This window comes from Lutjanus erythropterus, chromosome 14 (assembly GCF_056507025.1).
Source record: "Lutjanus erythropterus isolate fLutEry1 chromosome 14, fLutEry1.hap2, whole genome shotgun sequence".
NCBI classification, from domain to species: Eukaryota; Metazoa; Chordata; class Actinopteri; order Lutjaniformes; family Lutjanidae; genus Lutjanus; species Lutjanus erythropterus.
In genome coordinates, this window is record NC_139330.1 from 33030399 (window position 1) to 33046240 (window position 15842).

The following is a 15842-nucleotide window of genomic DNA, read 5'->3' on the forward strand; positions in this document are numbered from 1 at the left end:
TGCTGCTGGTGTCAATCTGTGGCCTTTTGTGGTTTGCCCTGCAGAAATGTGCAGTATGTAATATAAATATGACTGAATAAATCGAGCAAAATGCCATTAATGCACCAAAAACACATAACTTGATATTTCTGTTTTAATTTCCTTATATATTTATTTTACATTCGCATTATTTTGCCTATTTATCTACTTTCCTGATTGATTTTCCATTTTATTTATTAATTATGCATTTTTAAATATATGTATTATATATATTTATTTACACATTATTTCTCCCTTTGCATTTCCCCCTATTTACACCACCAAATTTATTTTACTTTACTTTATTTTATTTTATTTTATTTTATTTTATTTTGTTTTACATTTCTTAACTTATTTCTCCTTCATTGTGCAGTTTGGGGCTGTCAGTCAAAGTGCATCATGGGATCAACTTTTCGTATTTTGGATGATCATCAGAGTGCACAGATCAACTATGACTGAAAAAAAATGTTAAAGCAAATAAATAAGGAAATTAAAGGGTAAATAAACCTGAAACAGATATATCAATTTATATCACATTTTATGAGTTAATTAATGCCTTCATTTATTTTAAAATGATTTTGGGTGCTGTTGGTTGGCAGCTTCGGCTGCTGTTATGGGTTACTCTTGAAGGTAGATGTCCTTCCAAGCAGTCTGACCTCTTTAACATTGAGACTTGTTTGCGTTGTGAGCTATTTTTTGCTGCTCTCTTGTGTATGTAATCTGATTAAATGTCAGTTTGTGAAATCGGAGGTGTCACAACATAAAGACGTGAGGAAGGGAAAAAAAATGTTTATGTCATGCAGCATTTTGCTTATTGCCTCTGACTTTGCTCTAACTTTTATCTTTTTCTCTTGAAGTACTGGCTCGTTTTATCTCCTTCGAAAAATTCAAGTAGAAAATTCACTTTGGCCAAACATCTGAGCTGTGATGAGAGGTCACGAATAGACACTGCTTCATTTTGAGGGTAAACAAGCCAAAAAGGCTGGAAAGAACTCATCTAAAGTGAGGCTTAAATTTTCTTATGCTGCCAGTGGATCAGATTAAAGTGAAACTGAATCAAAGTGTTTGCCAATAATACTGGTGACCGTTCTCTGGATTTGTCTAGGGCACAGGTCTGTAATGTTTACTCTCAAAAAAGCCAAAAAACACCAAAAAGAATCCGTCTGGAGACGCAAATTCTCTGTGTTCTGTGGCGACTTTCCTTTTTTTTTGGCTAGCCTAGGACGACTCTAGTCTAGCCACCAGCAAAAATCAGATGGAAAGATGGCAATATGCATTGGCTACAAGGCACATTTTAGTTGACAAAATATTTTTTTTAAATTCAGTATACAGCCCATACATTTTTACAATTGGAGAACATAAGAATAACTTTTGGTCTACAACAATAATAAATGAAAATCAAAATGTTACAAACATATCTGTTAATCCTTTCTATATAATTTTATTGTAAAAGCCACAGGGTGCCACAGAGCCACAGTTTGCTGCCCCCTGGTCTAACAGATGAGGGGAGTAACAATAAAATAAACCCCAATGAAAAAGGTGTCAAGGACAAATTATAAGTGCTTTCTAAAAAGAAGACAGTGACACTACTTAAACATATGACTAGAAAAGATTAATACCTGACAAAACATTACAATGCAGGAAAAACCACCATCCTTCCATAAAGGGGGTTAAAGTTAGCGACCCTGGTACACCGCAACACACCATTGGAAAACTGCCTGTTTTCCTTTAATGTCCCCTTTTCACTTGGATTTTGGCGAGTTGACCTGTTGACCTGCTGCAAACCCGAACAGTGGAAAGATCTCAAACCCTGCTGGAGAATCTCTCTCAGAAGGACTCAACCGGAAAGCGGATCTTGTTTAAAAAACCCAACTCTTGGATTTATTGGATTATTGTGGACAACTGCAGAGCCTGAAGATGGCCCCTGGAGGGCCCCTGGAGGACCACCGTTGGACGATGAGGGACACCTGCTGCGCTGGGAGGACGCACAAGACGTTCAAGGTAGCTAAGACAGATTTTATTTGATTGTTTTACTTCTAACTTCTTTATTGATGCAGACATTTAAAACCATTGCAAGCTTTATCAGTGATTTGTTCAATTTTAAGGTAAAATGTTATGTTATTAGGCCTGTTGAATTTGGTGAAAACAGACTTTCCGTCGACGATTTCTCGGTGTAAAATGATGATTTATGGATGGAATGTCCTAAGTATCCCGGGACAGGTGTAGAGTGTGGTAATAATTAGTATGGTTGTTTGAAAACATGATTATTTTGGTTTGAAGGCACAAAATTGTCAATCGTTTGCATCGAAATTAGAGAAATAAAGATGGCGACTGGATCGATTTTTATAAAATATTAAAATTTGTTTTACTTGCGCTCCATGGAGACGATGGAACTTTTAGCTCCGAACGTCCGGATGCGTGGGTGGATTCAAAGCAGGGTGCGCTCTCAGGGACTTGAAAAAAAAAAAAAGAACAAAATGCGTCTCTCGTGGAAATGTGTCCAATGTGTTGAATTAAGTGTTATATGTACTTAAAACTGCTCTGTGTGTGAAATCAGGCGTCGTGGCTGAGAACTTGAAGCTCTTAAAAAAGGGAGGGAAACAAGACAAGAACAGGAAATAAAGTCAACAAAAACACAAGGGAGGATTCCTTACAAAATAAAACAGAAACCTAAATCTTTTTTTAATCTTTCTGTCATACTGTGACTTATTTTTCTTGAAGGTGTTCATGGTTACCAGACAAAGGTGAGTAATGCTCCTGCAAGTCTTAAGCTCAATCAGCAGTAAGTCAAAGTTGATTTATTTTACTCTCTCTGTTTCTCTGTCTAGCTTTATACACCCTGCATCAACATCCCCACAAGAAGCGAGGCTCTGCATCCGGGATTCCCATGACGACCGAGAAGATGAAGACTAGATGAGACGGATGGATGACAGCGGGAGCAGCTGGAGGGCGGTGGTCACGTTTTTTTTTTTTCAGCATAACGAGTGAGTAATCCCTGCACCAAACACCAATAGTGACAAAAAGTTTTGACTTTACATTTGGGGATTATATGCATTATACAAAACATATTATTCTGTTGTTTATGATATTTCTACAAATTCAACAATATGGATGCCAACAATTCAAAAGTACTCATCACTTGTTTTCCTGTCTCACAGAGCAGGGCCGACTCGTCTATACTTTATGTGCCTCTGGAGCAGCTGAGCGTGGATGTCAACCAGCCAGTCAACCAGCCAGTCATCAACAGCCCTACCTGCTTCCAGACGCCAAAGCACCGTCTAAAGTCTCAGTGAGTAGAACGACGAGCCCTCTGCCTCTGCCCCTCCACCCCTCACACCGCCCTCTTCACCCAGCAGCCACGACCATGAGGAGCCAGTCACGAAAGACACAGACAGTTCAGGCCTAAGGAGAAAATGCTGAATATGTATTTAGCAGAGGTGGGAAAGAAAAAATAGGGGTACAGACGCTTGTGCAAAAAAGTCTCTGGTAAAAGTAGAAGTACTGATTCAACTTTTTACTCAAGTAAAAGTTAAAAGTAAAGGCTCTGAAATGTACTTAAAGTGTAAACCAACTGAACCGCATGTCAGTATTAATATATTTCAGACTTTATTAAACTTAAACCATTCTAACTTAAAGGAAAATGAAAATGAAAAAAAAATATTCTGAAAATAATATACATCAGCTTTTCTCCAAAGTACAAATCAGTTTTCAATGTCAGCAACAGGATGTGAAAAATTATAACCAACTCAAGAACACACTTAAGGTCTAATTAGGGCTGCGCGATATGATTTTTAAATAATATCTCAAAATTTTTAGTCTATTCTGTGATACACAATATATATCTCAATCCAGACGTTCTCTCTAAAATAACTAATTTTCAAATAATTCAAACGTGACAAACTTTTAGAACATGATGGATTGTTGTAGTTTAAACTAAAATTAGCACAACCTTAAACATCTACAGCAGTAAAATGCAACGTCCACTTTAATACAGCAGAAATATTAATCCATAAACTTCAGATATGACAATAAAACACTGATAGCAGGACTAATTAATGTGGACAAAATCAAATATCATAATATTTGTTTCTACCAAATACCTTGATATTAATATTGTGGGAAGACTGTAGGGATAACTGTTGGTGCTTTCACAAAATATTAACACAATTTTGATAAATAGTCATCATTAATATCCAAAAACTAAAAGATATAGATATCAAATCTCAATAAATTCAATTAAATTAAATAATCAATGATTCCCATCAAATGCATAAAACTAATGAGCCTGTTTTGAAAATGTAAAATCAAAAGTTTTTATAAAAATAAATACTCAAGTAAAGTACAGATACCTAAAAAAACTCTTTAGTACAGTAACAAAATTTAGTGCTTAGTTACTTCCCACCTCTGGTATTTAGTTTGACACATTCAGTAATCTGTACAGTGCATTTATTGATTATCCTCTGAATGTGCAATGTGCATATACTTCTGTTGTTTGACATGTTAAATCAAATAAATATTGTGTTAAATGTGATTCAGTGTGTTTTGGTTTTCATTTACTGTTATTGTAATATGTTACTGTAAGTGTAACTTTAAACTTTGGGATTTTGAATCATTTAGTAAATTTGGTGTTGCCTCTCTGTAACACACCCAGTTTTGGACCTTTACACTCACACAATACATCCTGGGGGTCCTACATTAGGCAGGACCCTCAGGAAACTTAAAGCAGTGTTTGAATTTGTCACAAGTGTCCCTGGAGGTTATTTTGAATCCGTTTTTTTACAGTCTCTTACATGGTTCATCTCCATCATCTCCACAAAAAAGGTCCTAGAAAATTAGAACTGAGGGAGACAATTAATTTTTTCCATGAGAATTTTCATAAAGTTCATTCAGATTTTAAACAATAACCGTTTTTGAATTTCTTATTATTATGGTATGCTTTAAGGCAACACACACTAAAGTGCATGCTAAAATAATTTGGTGTGAATGCTGCAAGCATTCAAACCCTATGTTCTTCTACTACCTATGTTCTTCCACTACCAAAATTCTTTATTTTTATTATTTTTATTATCAAAAAACGTTGGCTTTTTAACTAATATTCAAATATTCTACATAATTCAAAAATTGATTTATTGTCAGCACAGCTATTCAGAGCAGTTTCAGCATTTTAACAAAACTTCAATTATTTTACTAAATTCAAATAATAATTTATTGTCATGGCAGCTATTTCACATAATTCAAACCTTCTTAATAAATAAATAATATACAGGTGGCCAGTCGGGAGATGCACAAAATTGTTGACCAAGTTTTTTTGTCAGGCACTTTGTTTATTCGTTGAATACATAAATAACCCCTTAATGAAACCTTGACCTGTCCTCTAGCGCCACCATCAGGCACTAGAGGATTAGAGGAAATTAATTAAAATTAATTTATCTTGAAAAGTTTTCATCCAAATCTTCTCAAATTTACTGACAACATTAATGACCACAAGAGTACGAACCCTATTGATTTTGGTGACGATGTGACCTTTCCTGCAGCGCCACCATCAGGTCAAATTTTCAGTTTTAGAGTTAGTGTATCTTGAAAATCTTTCATCCACCTTAAAAATTCAAATATTTTACTAAATTCAAATATTAATTTATTTTCATGGCAGCTATTCAGTGTGCCGTCAGCCTTTCAACAAACATTCAAACATTCAAATCTTTCAGACTTCATTTTATTCAAGGCAGCATTGCAGTTTGGCTTCAGCTTGCGGCATTCACACCCTCAATTTCTTCAGAAATTGCTTTTCTAGTTAATGTATTTGTTTGCTTGTTTGCATTGTTTTGTATATTTGTTTATTGTCTGTCCCTGTGTCTGTCTCAATCATTGTTGTAAAGAAAGAAAGAAAGAAAGAAAACTGTGATGAAAAATAATTTTTAAATCTCGTCCAAAATTCTAAATTAATATATGAGAACAAAATGTCTCACTGGGAAAAAGAAACCGTTCCAGCAGTGGACAGCAACCACGCGCAGTACAGGCTCATGACCGCTTGGGGGCGCTACTCTCCAAGGCTACTGGCGGCATTAGTATCATCCCCACGTATGGGGTTATCATACAATGGGGCTCAGATTAGAAAATGATGAAAGGGCTTCGGGAGCAGTTTGGGTTCCTGCTCTCACCTTCAGCAACATAAATCTGAAACGTTTTAGAAATGAGATGAAGGCAGATTGTAGATCTTCTCCTGACACTCACAATTTACTGCCTGCGCTTCAACTGTAAATAGCAAAGTGATTGAAGGGGGAATTGAGGGGGAATTAAGAGCCCTCACCTTGGTTACACGCGGACCAACCGACTTTAAAATGAAACCTGAGAAAAAAATCTCTTAGCCATCTTGTCTCTTTGCCCTTTAATAAACTGGAGAGATCAAAGTTAACCCCTGGAATAAATCAGAAATATTGCTCAGCTGAGACTTCTACTATCGTCCAAACTGTGACAGAATGTTCCTCAGTTTTTCTTGGATGGTTTGTTTGTATAATAGTAGCAATTTTCTTAAATGCCGACAGCCCACTCTTTCACACCTTCATCGCCCATTCAAATTCTGTACTGTGTGTGTGTGTGTGTGTGTGTGTGTGTGTGTGTGTATGTGTGTGTGTGTGTGTGTGTGTACTGAGAACCTGCCAAAAGAAAACCCATCAGAAATCGACAGAACATATCTTATTCTGCGCAATTACGCACGGTCATCCATGAACACGGTTTGGCCTCGCCAAGACATTTTCAGTAGAATGAACTCTAAAAGAGGCGCAGGACATTTTATTTTCTGTGGATCATCTGTTTAATTGTTTAGATTGTTAGCATTCGGCAGCCTATAGGCTATCCAACATGCCCTCTGACGTCACACGTCAACTTTTCTCATAGAAATCCGCGCGCACTGCGGTTTTTAACTTCCAGTCTGCACATCAGGCTGAGGAGTGGGCTGGTAGCCAGGGTGGTCACAGACAACGGGAAACAAAATCGTATTTTATAGGTCAGGTATTTTGGGAATATGCCTGCGGCGCGCCACGTGCGTAATGACGAGTGTGGCTGTAAATAGAAGAATTTAAGTGCGGAGGCTTCATGAAGGCAAAGAGAGCATGTCAGAGTAGTTTACCCTGAGGCGGGCTGTGGAAAAGGAATTACTCATTTCTCGCACCAACACCGGCACATCTGTGCGCGTCTATGTCACCGCCGGACGGGTCTCCAAGTCCATGGATAAAAAGGCACAGGAGGCAGCAGAATGGTCGTTGTGGGAGCGAGTAACGGAACCTTCGCTGGTGGCAACATGAGGTCGTCGTTCATGATAGAGGATCGAGTTGGCGGTGAGGATCCAGGGGGCTCCATGATCTCGGAGGCTCTTGCGCCCCGACTGCTGATGATTGCGCAGGGCGCCGCAGAGGCTGCAGCAGCGGCAGCAGCGACTTCTCCGTCCACCTCTAGTCAGCCGCAGGTCATGGAGACGAACGGGACCCGGTGCGGCGAGCAGATCCTGAGCTACGGACGCGTGGAGAAGGTCCTGATCGGCGGGGTGCTGACCATGCTCACGCTGTCCACCATCTGCGGGAATTTACTGGTGGTCATCTCCGTGTGCTTCGTCAAGAAGCTGCGCCAGCCCTCCAACTATCTGATCGTGTCTCTGGCCATGGCGGACCTGTCAGTGGCTCTGGCTGTGATGCCGTTCGTCAGCATCACGGACCTAATTGGCGGTCAGTGGATATTCGGACAGTTCTTCTGTAACGTTTTCATCGCAATGGATGTGATGTGCTGCACCGCGTCCATCATGAGTCTGTGCGTAATCAGCATTGACAGGTGAGAACTTCTGTATACCTTCACCAAAGTCTAGATTTCCTGTATCATAAATGCATCAAAATGTCAAAAATCATATTATATGAAACTTTGGATTTTTTCAAACAACCTAGAAGAGAGACCAGGGCAGATTTATCACGTTCTATATTAGCACCCTAATTTTCATATTTTTGAACGATGAAACTTTTACGCAGCGCGGTTTTGGAACAAGACTCTCCATGTGCAGATTCAGTCAGAAATAACCACATTTTGGGAACATCCTCGTCTTTAATCCCACTTCCCCCCACACACCATATTCTTACAACAATCCCATTACGCGGTCTGATACGGGATTTTGTTGCTCAGTCCTCAGCGACACTCAAACATGGGATTTGTGTAGAGGAGGTCAGAGCGCGGAGGCTCACTGTGGATGAGGTCTCGCTCAAGGGCACAAAACTGGCGAGACAAAGGTTGGCTGATGTGGGGGTTAACAAGGCGACCTTTAGGTTTGGTTCCTTGTCTCCTGTCCAACATATTCCTTCCCAGCTAAACACCGCGTTTGAATGGAATAAAAGGGTCAGAGTGGGTGTTGAAAGCATTCAGATTAAGCAAAATGCTGTAAATGACTCTCAAATGACCTCAAAATTAAATAAATAATTGATTTCTACATTTTGGTTGGCATCTAGTTTCATCAGTTTATTAAGAAGGTCATGATATCATTTCTCCAACACTCACATGCCTGCATGTCTGCTGCAGGCTGCGGGGTTAAAGCCAGCGTGTAAAAGGATTCTTTTAAACAGTGTATTTTAGGGCCCGACAGATACTGGATCTTTGGGACCGATGCCACCACCATATAAAGAGGAAAAAAATCTGATATTCATATATTAGCCAATATTCTTTATCCAGAATATAACATAGATCCAGACCGAAATATCCCAATATTACTGACCTAAAATTGGCCAATCACAGCTATATAGGTCTATATCAGTATTGATGTATATGTGTGCTGATATGAACTTTTTTTGACAAAACAAAATGCAGATTGTTTTTTACTTTTTTTAGTTTTATTGGCAGCATTTTATGTATATTGCCTCTTTTTTCCTTACTTAAAGTTTAATGTATAGATATTTTTATTCTGTTTGTGTTTTTTATTGATTGTTTTTCATAATTATTAAAAAAAATAATAAAGTTTGTTGTTTCAGTGTCCTGATATTATCTGGACAATCAAGTTTATTGTTAAAGGGGCAGTTCACCCCAAAATCAAAACTACTTATTTTCCACTGACTTGTAGTGTTATTTAACCATTTGTACTCTTCTGGTGTCAGTTTCAGAGTTTTGGCGATATTGTGCTTAAAGGAACAGTTCACACAAAAATCAAAAGTACATATTCTCCACTGGCCTGTAATGCTATTTGTCCATCTAGATTTTTTTTTTTTGGTGTGAGTTGTGTGTGAGTCCAAAGTTTTGGAGACATCAGCCATAGAGATGCCTGCCTTCTCTCCAGTATAATGGGACTGAATGTTCAGCTTGTGGTTTGTCTCAGGTTTCATCTACAGCTGATATCTCCTAAATTCTGCAACTCACAGCAGAAAAATCTAGATAGACAAACAGCACTACAAGCCAGGGGACAAACATGTATATTTGATTTTGGGGTGAACTGTCCCTTTGAACTGTATTTTTTAAAGTTCTCCCCAATACTGGATTTTTGGGGCTGATGCCAACATAATATTGGGAGTAAAAAAAACAACAACAACAAAAGCAAAAATGGATATTAACATATATATTTGTTATACAAAATATAATATAGAACCAGACCAATGTATCAGTAGGCTGATATTATCAGCCCAATATTGGCCTATCACAGGTATATCAGTCTGTATTGGTATCAGTGTATATGTTGCCCAATATACACTGACATGAAAACTTTTTTTTGACAGAACACAATGTGGATTGTTTTTACTTTTTAAATTTTTAGTTTTATAGGCAGAACTTTATGTATATTTCATTATTTTTCTTAATCCAAGTTTAATGTATGGCTTTTTTTTTCTTCTATTATAGTTTTTTTTAAATTTATAGTTATTTCTAATTATGACAAATACAAGTGAAAGTTTACTGTTTTAGTGCCCTGATGTCATTTTAAACAATTCAGTTTATTGTTAAAATGCAAACTATCTTGCCTAAATCACATATCTCTGTCACAAGTGTTTGATAACCACATTTGAGGGATTATTGCAATATCGTCAAATATATTGATAATGGATTTTTTATACTTTCTAATATTATTATTCACATTGGGCCCAAAATCCAGTGTCAGTCGGGCTCTAATATAATATAAAACATAGAATATGTACATAAACACATTTTTTGCAATTCTGTCAAATGTGGTTCTCAAAAGCTTGTGACAAAGATATGTAATATAGACAGAATATATTACAGTTTAACAATAACCTTTATTGTCCAAAATGATATCAGGTCATTGAAACAGCATTTTTTTTTTATTACTACAAATAACTATTAAAAAAAGACACAAATAGAATAAAAATCTCTCTATATATTTAACTTGAATTAAGAAAAAAGGGATATGGTATAAATTAAACAGTTTATAAAGTTAAAAACAAAAGCAGTCTGGATTATGTTGTGTGAAATAAACAAGGTTTTCATGTTGGACGACATATATACTTATACCGATATAGACCAGTACAGTTGTGATAGGCCAATAATATCAGCTGACCAATAATATCAGCTGACCAATATATCGGTCTGACTCTTGTATTTTATCAGTGAGGTTTCTGGGTCTGAACATAAATGGTTTGATGCTGTGCTCTGCCCACGTACTGTATACTGTAGACCTGAGCTTTATTTAACACTGAAAGCTCTGCTGATCACATATGGTCTCTTGCAGCATCTTGGAGCTTCTCTTTCATAAAATTAGCCAGTATCCCACCTGGGGGCTGCATATGGCAACCACAGATTGTTCATCAGCACCTTGCTCAAGGGCACCTTGTTGATTGAGGGGGGAGAATCACTTACTATAAGGCGAGGCTTAAAAGAAAAAAAAAAGAATGAAACATAATTAAAAGGATAGTTCAGATTATTTCATGTGGGGTACTTACTGATAGTCAGTGTATTATTTACAGTAGATGCTGGGTTGCATGTACCCAGTTTGGAGAAGCATAAAGTACCTAAAACAATCAATATCAGTGTGAGTGTACATTTTTTTACAATATTTTCACCACTTTACCTTGCCATCAGACAGCGATTCCCGATGGGAAACCATCATCATATAAGCTTAAATTCACCCTCTCCAAACCAACCAAACTCCATGGGAGAAATCAGTAATTTTACCCTGCAGAACCTGGGAGTTGCCAGTCTACGGCTGCCTTGATAGGTTAGTTTGTTTTTGTCAATGTGTGTCTTTGGTGTTTTAAAAGTTTAGTTTGGACTCACCAAATTCATTCAATAACACTAAAAAACTATTCAATTCAGGAAGCAGTAGACCAGCAATTCTTGTGTTCTGCAATGGAAAATAACTGATTTCACCCATGGAGTTTGGTTGGTTTGGTGAAAACTGTGGTTTCTCATCAGAAAAGGCAGTTTACAGCAAAACAAAGCAGTGAAATATTCTAACTGATATTGATCTTGAACTTGGGTCATGTGTAAACCACCATCTACTGTAGGTAATGCACTGTGCCTCAAAAGTGCCTCAAACACACTACGTTAAATGATCCATTTAAGGTGAATTTGTCTGCCTGTTTATGAAATCTTTCAATATATTTTTCTCTGTAGGTATTTGGGTATCACAAAACCCCTGACGTATCCGGTCCGGCAGAACGGCTGCTGCATGGCCAAGATGATCCTGTCAGTGTGGCTCCTCTCCGCCTCCATCACCCTCCCCCCTCTGTTCGGCTGGGCACAGAATGTCAACGACGGCAGAGTCTGCCTCATCAGCCAGGACTTCGGCTACACCGTCTACTCCACAGCTGTGGCGTTCTACATCCCCATGTCAGTGATGCTGATCATGTACTACAGGATCTACCGGGCCGCCAAACTCAGCGCTGCCAAGCACACCATCACCGGCTTCCCGAGGGAAGGGGAGTCCGGTGCAGGGGTGGCTTCCCGAGGGGCCAGAGGAGGGCATGAAGCTCACCAGCCGGCGGTGTCGGGAGAAACGGCGAGTGTTGAAGGGACAGAGGCTGAGCTGGACGAGGAGGACCCCGAGGAAGAGGAGGAGGAGAGCTTGGACTGTGTGGCGGCTGCATTGAAGCTCCAACGGGAGGTTGAGGAGGAGTGCAGCACGCGCGTCTCTCGCCTCCTCAAGACCGGGGAACACCACCAACGGCGGAAGCGGAAAAATCAGTCCATCTTCAAACGGGAACAGAAGGCTGCGGCCACTCTGGGCATCGTGGTTGGTGCCTTCACCTTCTGCTGGCTGCCATTCTTCTTGGTGTCCACCGCCAGGCCGTTTGTCTGTGGCGTGGAGTGCAGCTGCGTGCCGCTCTGGCTAGAGAGGACTTTGCTGTGGCTCGGCTACGCCAACTCCCTCATCAATCCCTTCATTTATGCATTTTTCAACCGTGATCTGAGGACCACCTACAGTAACCTGCTGCGGTGCCGCTACAGGAACATCAATCGGAAGCTGTCGGCGGCTGGCATGCACGAGGCTCTGAAACTGGTGGAGAAGCCAGACACCGATGTGTAAGGCTGCAGATCATCAACAATGCTGCAGAGACCAACAGAGACAATCACCGGGGAGATCGTCCAGAGGGGCAGAAGCTGTGGCACAAGGCCACCAGGCTGCCAGACTGGTTATTTCCCCAAAATTTGTATGATGATGCTGAGATGGTGCTGTGATTAGTTGGATGCACATGAAGACACACAGAAAAGGACTGAGAAAACCTGCCGGCAATGACTTCATACTGTCTGAATAGTGGCTGCTGCGGTGTACTCACAACTACTGAACATTCACTGACCTCATGGTGAGGTCCAACAATTGTACTGATGGTTGCTACCTGCTGAACAGTCTTTCTGCACATTATGTTGTTAAAGTTGAAGGAGCTACACACTGGCATTGCACTCGGCTACCACTGTGGATGGAAATTCCCAGTAGCCAGTGTCTGTATTTTCAGTTGGAGCTCAGGAAAACTTGTCCTCACAAACAAAAATGGACGAGTTCTTAGAGCTCCGCTGGCCCATGAAGCTAGAACACCAAATGTCCCTGGTTATCACGGCGACACTGTCTTTCACTGCTTCTAAAAGTTGAGTTTGCTTGCAAGCACAAGAACACGTGGACAAGTTTTGATCAAAACTCAACTGACATGTAAAATTTGTACACAAATGGAACCTTGTTTCATGAAGATCTATCATACCTGATATGAGTTTATATCTTTTGAAGATGCTTTTTATTTTTGGTCAGTATCACTATGTGTTGAATGTGCCAAACTTTTTCCTCTACTAAACTCATGACCATTACTTTGTTGAAAAGAGATTATTGATCAATCTGTTTTAAAATCAGACTTATGAACAAACAAGCATTTTAAGCTGAAGACGCTGTGAGGACCTAGTAATGTGATAGGATGGAAGCCAACACGCTACAGATAAAGATGTACAGAGAAACACTTGAACGTGCCTGTGCCTTTTCTCAGTTCGTGTTAAAAGTTCAGTTGCAGCATACAAGAGTCTCTTTTCAAACTATGCGCCTTGTGTTTTAGATTTGACACAATGTGTGGCAGTCCCCTGGGCACCCAGCGTTGATCATGGCTCAGTCACAGAATAGCTTGTGAAGCAGGCACCATCCAGGCAAATACTAATGGAAGAGTGGATCACGCTTACAACTCTGAGCTTTCAGAATGGCCTACATTTCGCTTCTACATTTTATTCTCTCTGACACTGTCAATCAGTCCAAGTGGCAGTCCTGAAGCTTTTCATTTAAATACAGGACCAGTCAAAAGTTTGGGCAGAGCTTACCATTCCCTTGAATAAGAGAGTGCATCCAAACTTTTGATTGGTATGGTCAATGTCTGTGAAGTCACCATCAATCGCTAAATGAGGTAACACAAAGGGGTTGAATATATTTGCATCATTATGAACTGAGTGTCTGTGGCAACATTCCTGGAAAAAATGCTGTATTAAGTTACTGCTTATGTAATCTCTCAGACAGATATCAAACAGATATCTGCATATGAATGCACAGTGCTAATTCATCATCAGACAAAAGCCATTGGGTTCTGTGATTGCTGCCAATTCAAACAGAACATTTCCTATTCCTGCAGCTTCACATTAGAAGCATTTAATCGACAAAACGCAAATTGGCTCTTATGACATAGTCACAGGAAATGCAATGTGTTTGTCCATGAGTGTAGCACTTACCACTATCATTCATCAGAACAACAAATCATTGATCTATACAAGAGGACAGTGATTGTTTTTGGAATTTTTTGACAGCAGATCAGTTTGAAATATGTCAGGGAGTAATGGAAGAGTCAGGGGCAGCCACAGTGAGCTGTTAGATGAAGATGAAGAGCTGCAGGTGACAGGCTGCACACTTCTAACTACTCAGCCAGGTAACCAACTCCTTCCACTGTGCACTGCTGTTCATTAAACCCCCAGGAAGAGCGCCAATTGAAGCCTATTTTGACATTTTGGTCAAATGGTGTATTGACAATGTCATGCAATTCTCTGCAGCTCAAAAAGACACAGCTGTAAAACGGTGGATACATTTTTCGAAGCATCACAATCCCCACAAAATGACTAATTTCTCTATCAGGATTAGCAGAGGCTATGCCTCCAGTTAGCCGCTCTGACGAAGGAACTCTGCTGTTCGTATGTAGAAGCTCTGACAGCGAAGTCAGCTTCATGTGCCACTGAGCAACTCAAACAGAAAAGAATGGAGGCCTGCCTCCAACACTGTATCCAGTTTTCTATAATAGATCCCTGGTATTCACAGAGTCAAGCCGTGTGAAGCATAAAATCAGATCACAGTTGCTCACAGAATGATAGAATACGGTAAATTATTGACTGTTACATTAAAACGACAGTAGTTTGTTTCGCTACCCCCAAATTCTGGGATCTGTAGTATTAAAGCATATATGCTGTAACCACAGGTGTTGAAAAATCAAACAGGACTGAAATCTTCAAGATTGCCATTCTTTTTTATCAATTTAACAATTGATTATTATTGTAGTTAACTGTTAAGTCTGAAAATGTCAGAATATATTAAATAAATACCCATTTTAATTTCTCAGACCACAAAGTGATTACTTGTGTTGTCTGAACAACAGCACAAACCAAAGAAAATCAATTTACAGTTATAGAAAACAGACACAAACGGAATCTTTGCATTTGAGAAGCTGGTAGCTGCACAACTTTGGCATTTTTTGCCTTATAAATGACCCAAAAGCCATGGAAATGTGGTTTCAAATCTTAAGTATTTCTCTACAACATTAGATATTCATGAGGTAAAAAAATTGTCTTAGTTATTATTTATTAAACACTAAAAAATCAATCTAATCTGCCTGGCAACAAACTCCATAAGTGCCATTCACTTTTGACTCAAATATTGCTAAACTCTGATTGGTGTGTGATAATGTGTGACATCTTTTTCCAGCCTAATCACATTTAATAGTAAGAAACTAACTTACAAAATATCTTTTAAACAATTAATCAATTCATTAGTTACAGTTATTAAATTTAACTGAGTTCTGCTAATTAATGGATCCATCAACTCTGCATCATAGCAACCAACTTTAATTATATATCTTCATAGGTGCCAACCTAAAGGAACAAATACATCTTTCACCTGTTCATCTTCTGCTATTATTGAGTTCTATGTGATCACAGACACTAATTACAGAGGCACTGCATCTAATTTAGCTGTCTCTTGGGCTGTTAATGTAGGGCGAGGCTCGGGGCAGAAATCTGATCTGGACGTATGAGAGCAGATGGCAGCAGGTATTTCATTGGTGTTTCCAAGCACCTCCCACAGAGATTAGGAGACTCTCAGCTCACACTTTCATTATTGTAAAGCGCAG

General features: G+C 39.2%; 1 protein-coding gene across 1 annotated transcript; it reads left to right on the plus strand.

Moving 5' to 3' along the window:
- The first annotated feature begins 6968 nt into the window (after nt 1-6968).
- Nucleotides 6969-13793, plus strand: LOC146315782 (5-hydroxytryptamine receptor 7-like). Its single transcript, XM_084735754.1, has 2 exons — nt 6969-7839; nt 11602-13793. The coding sequence occupies exons 1-2, from the start codon at nt 7271-7273 to the stop codon at nt 12512-12514; spliced, it is 1482 nt and encodes a 493-aa protein (XP_084591880.1). The 5' UTR covers nt 6969-7270; the 3' UTR covers nt 12515-13793.
- The last annotated feature ends 2049 nt before the right edge of the window (nt 13794-15842 follow it).

What these genes read in the sequence shown, in the direction of transcription:
- LOC146315782 (XM_084735754.1), top strand. Translation starts at nt 7,271, where the DNA reads ATGGTCGTTGTGGGAGCGAGTAACGGAACCTTCGCTGGTGGCAACATG. An exon ending in TGCGTAATCAGCATTGACAG is followed by an intron (nt 7,840 to 11,601) that starts GTGAGAACTTCT and finishes TTTTCTCTGTAG; the next exon opens with GTATTTGGGTATCACAAAAC.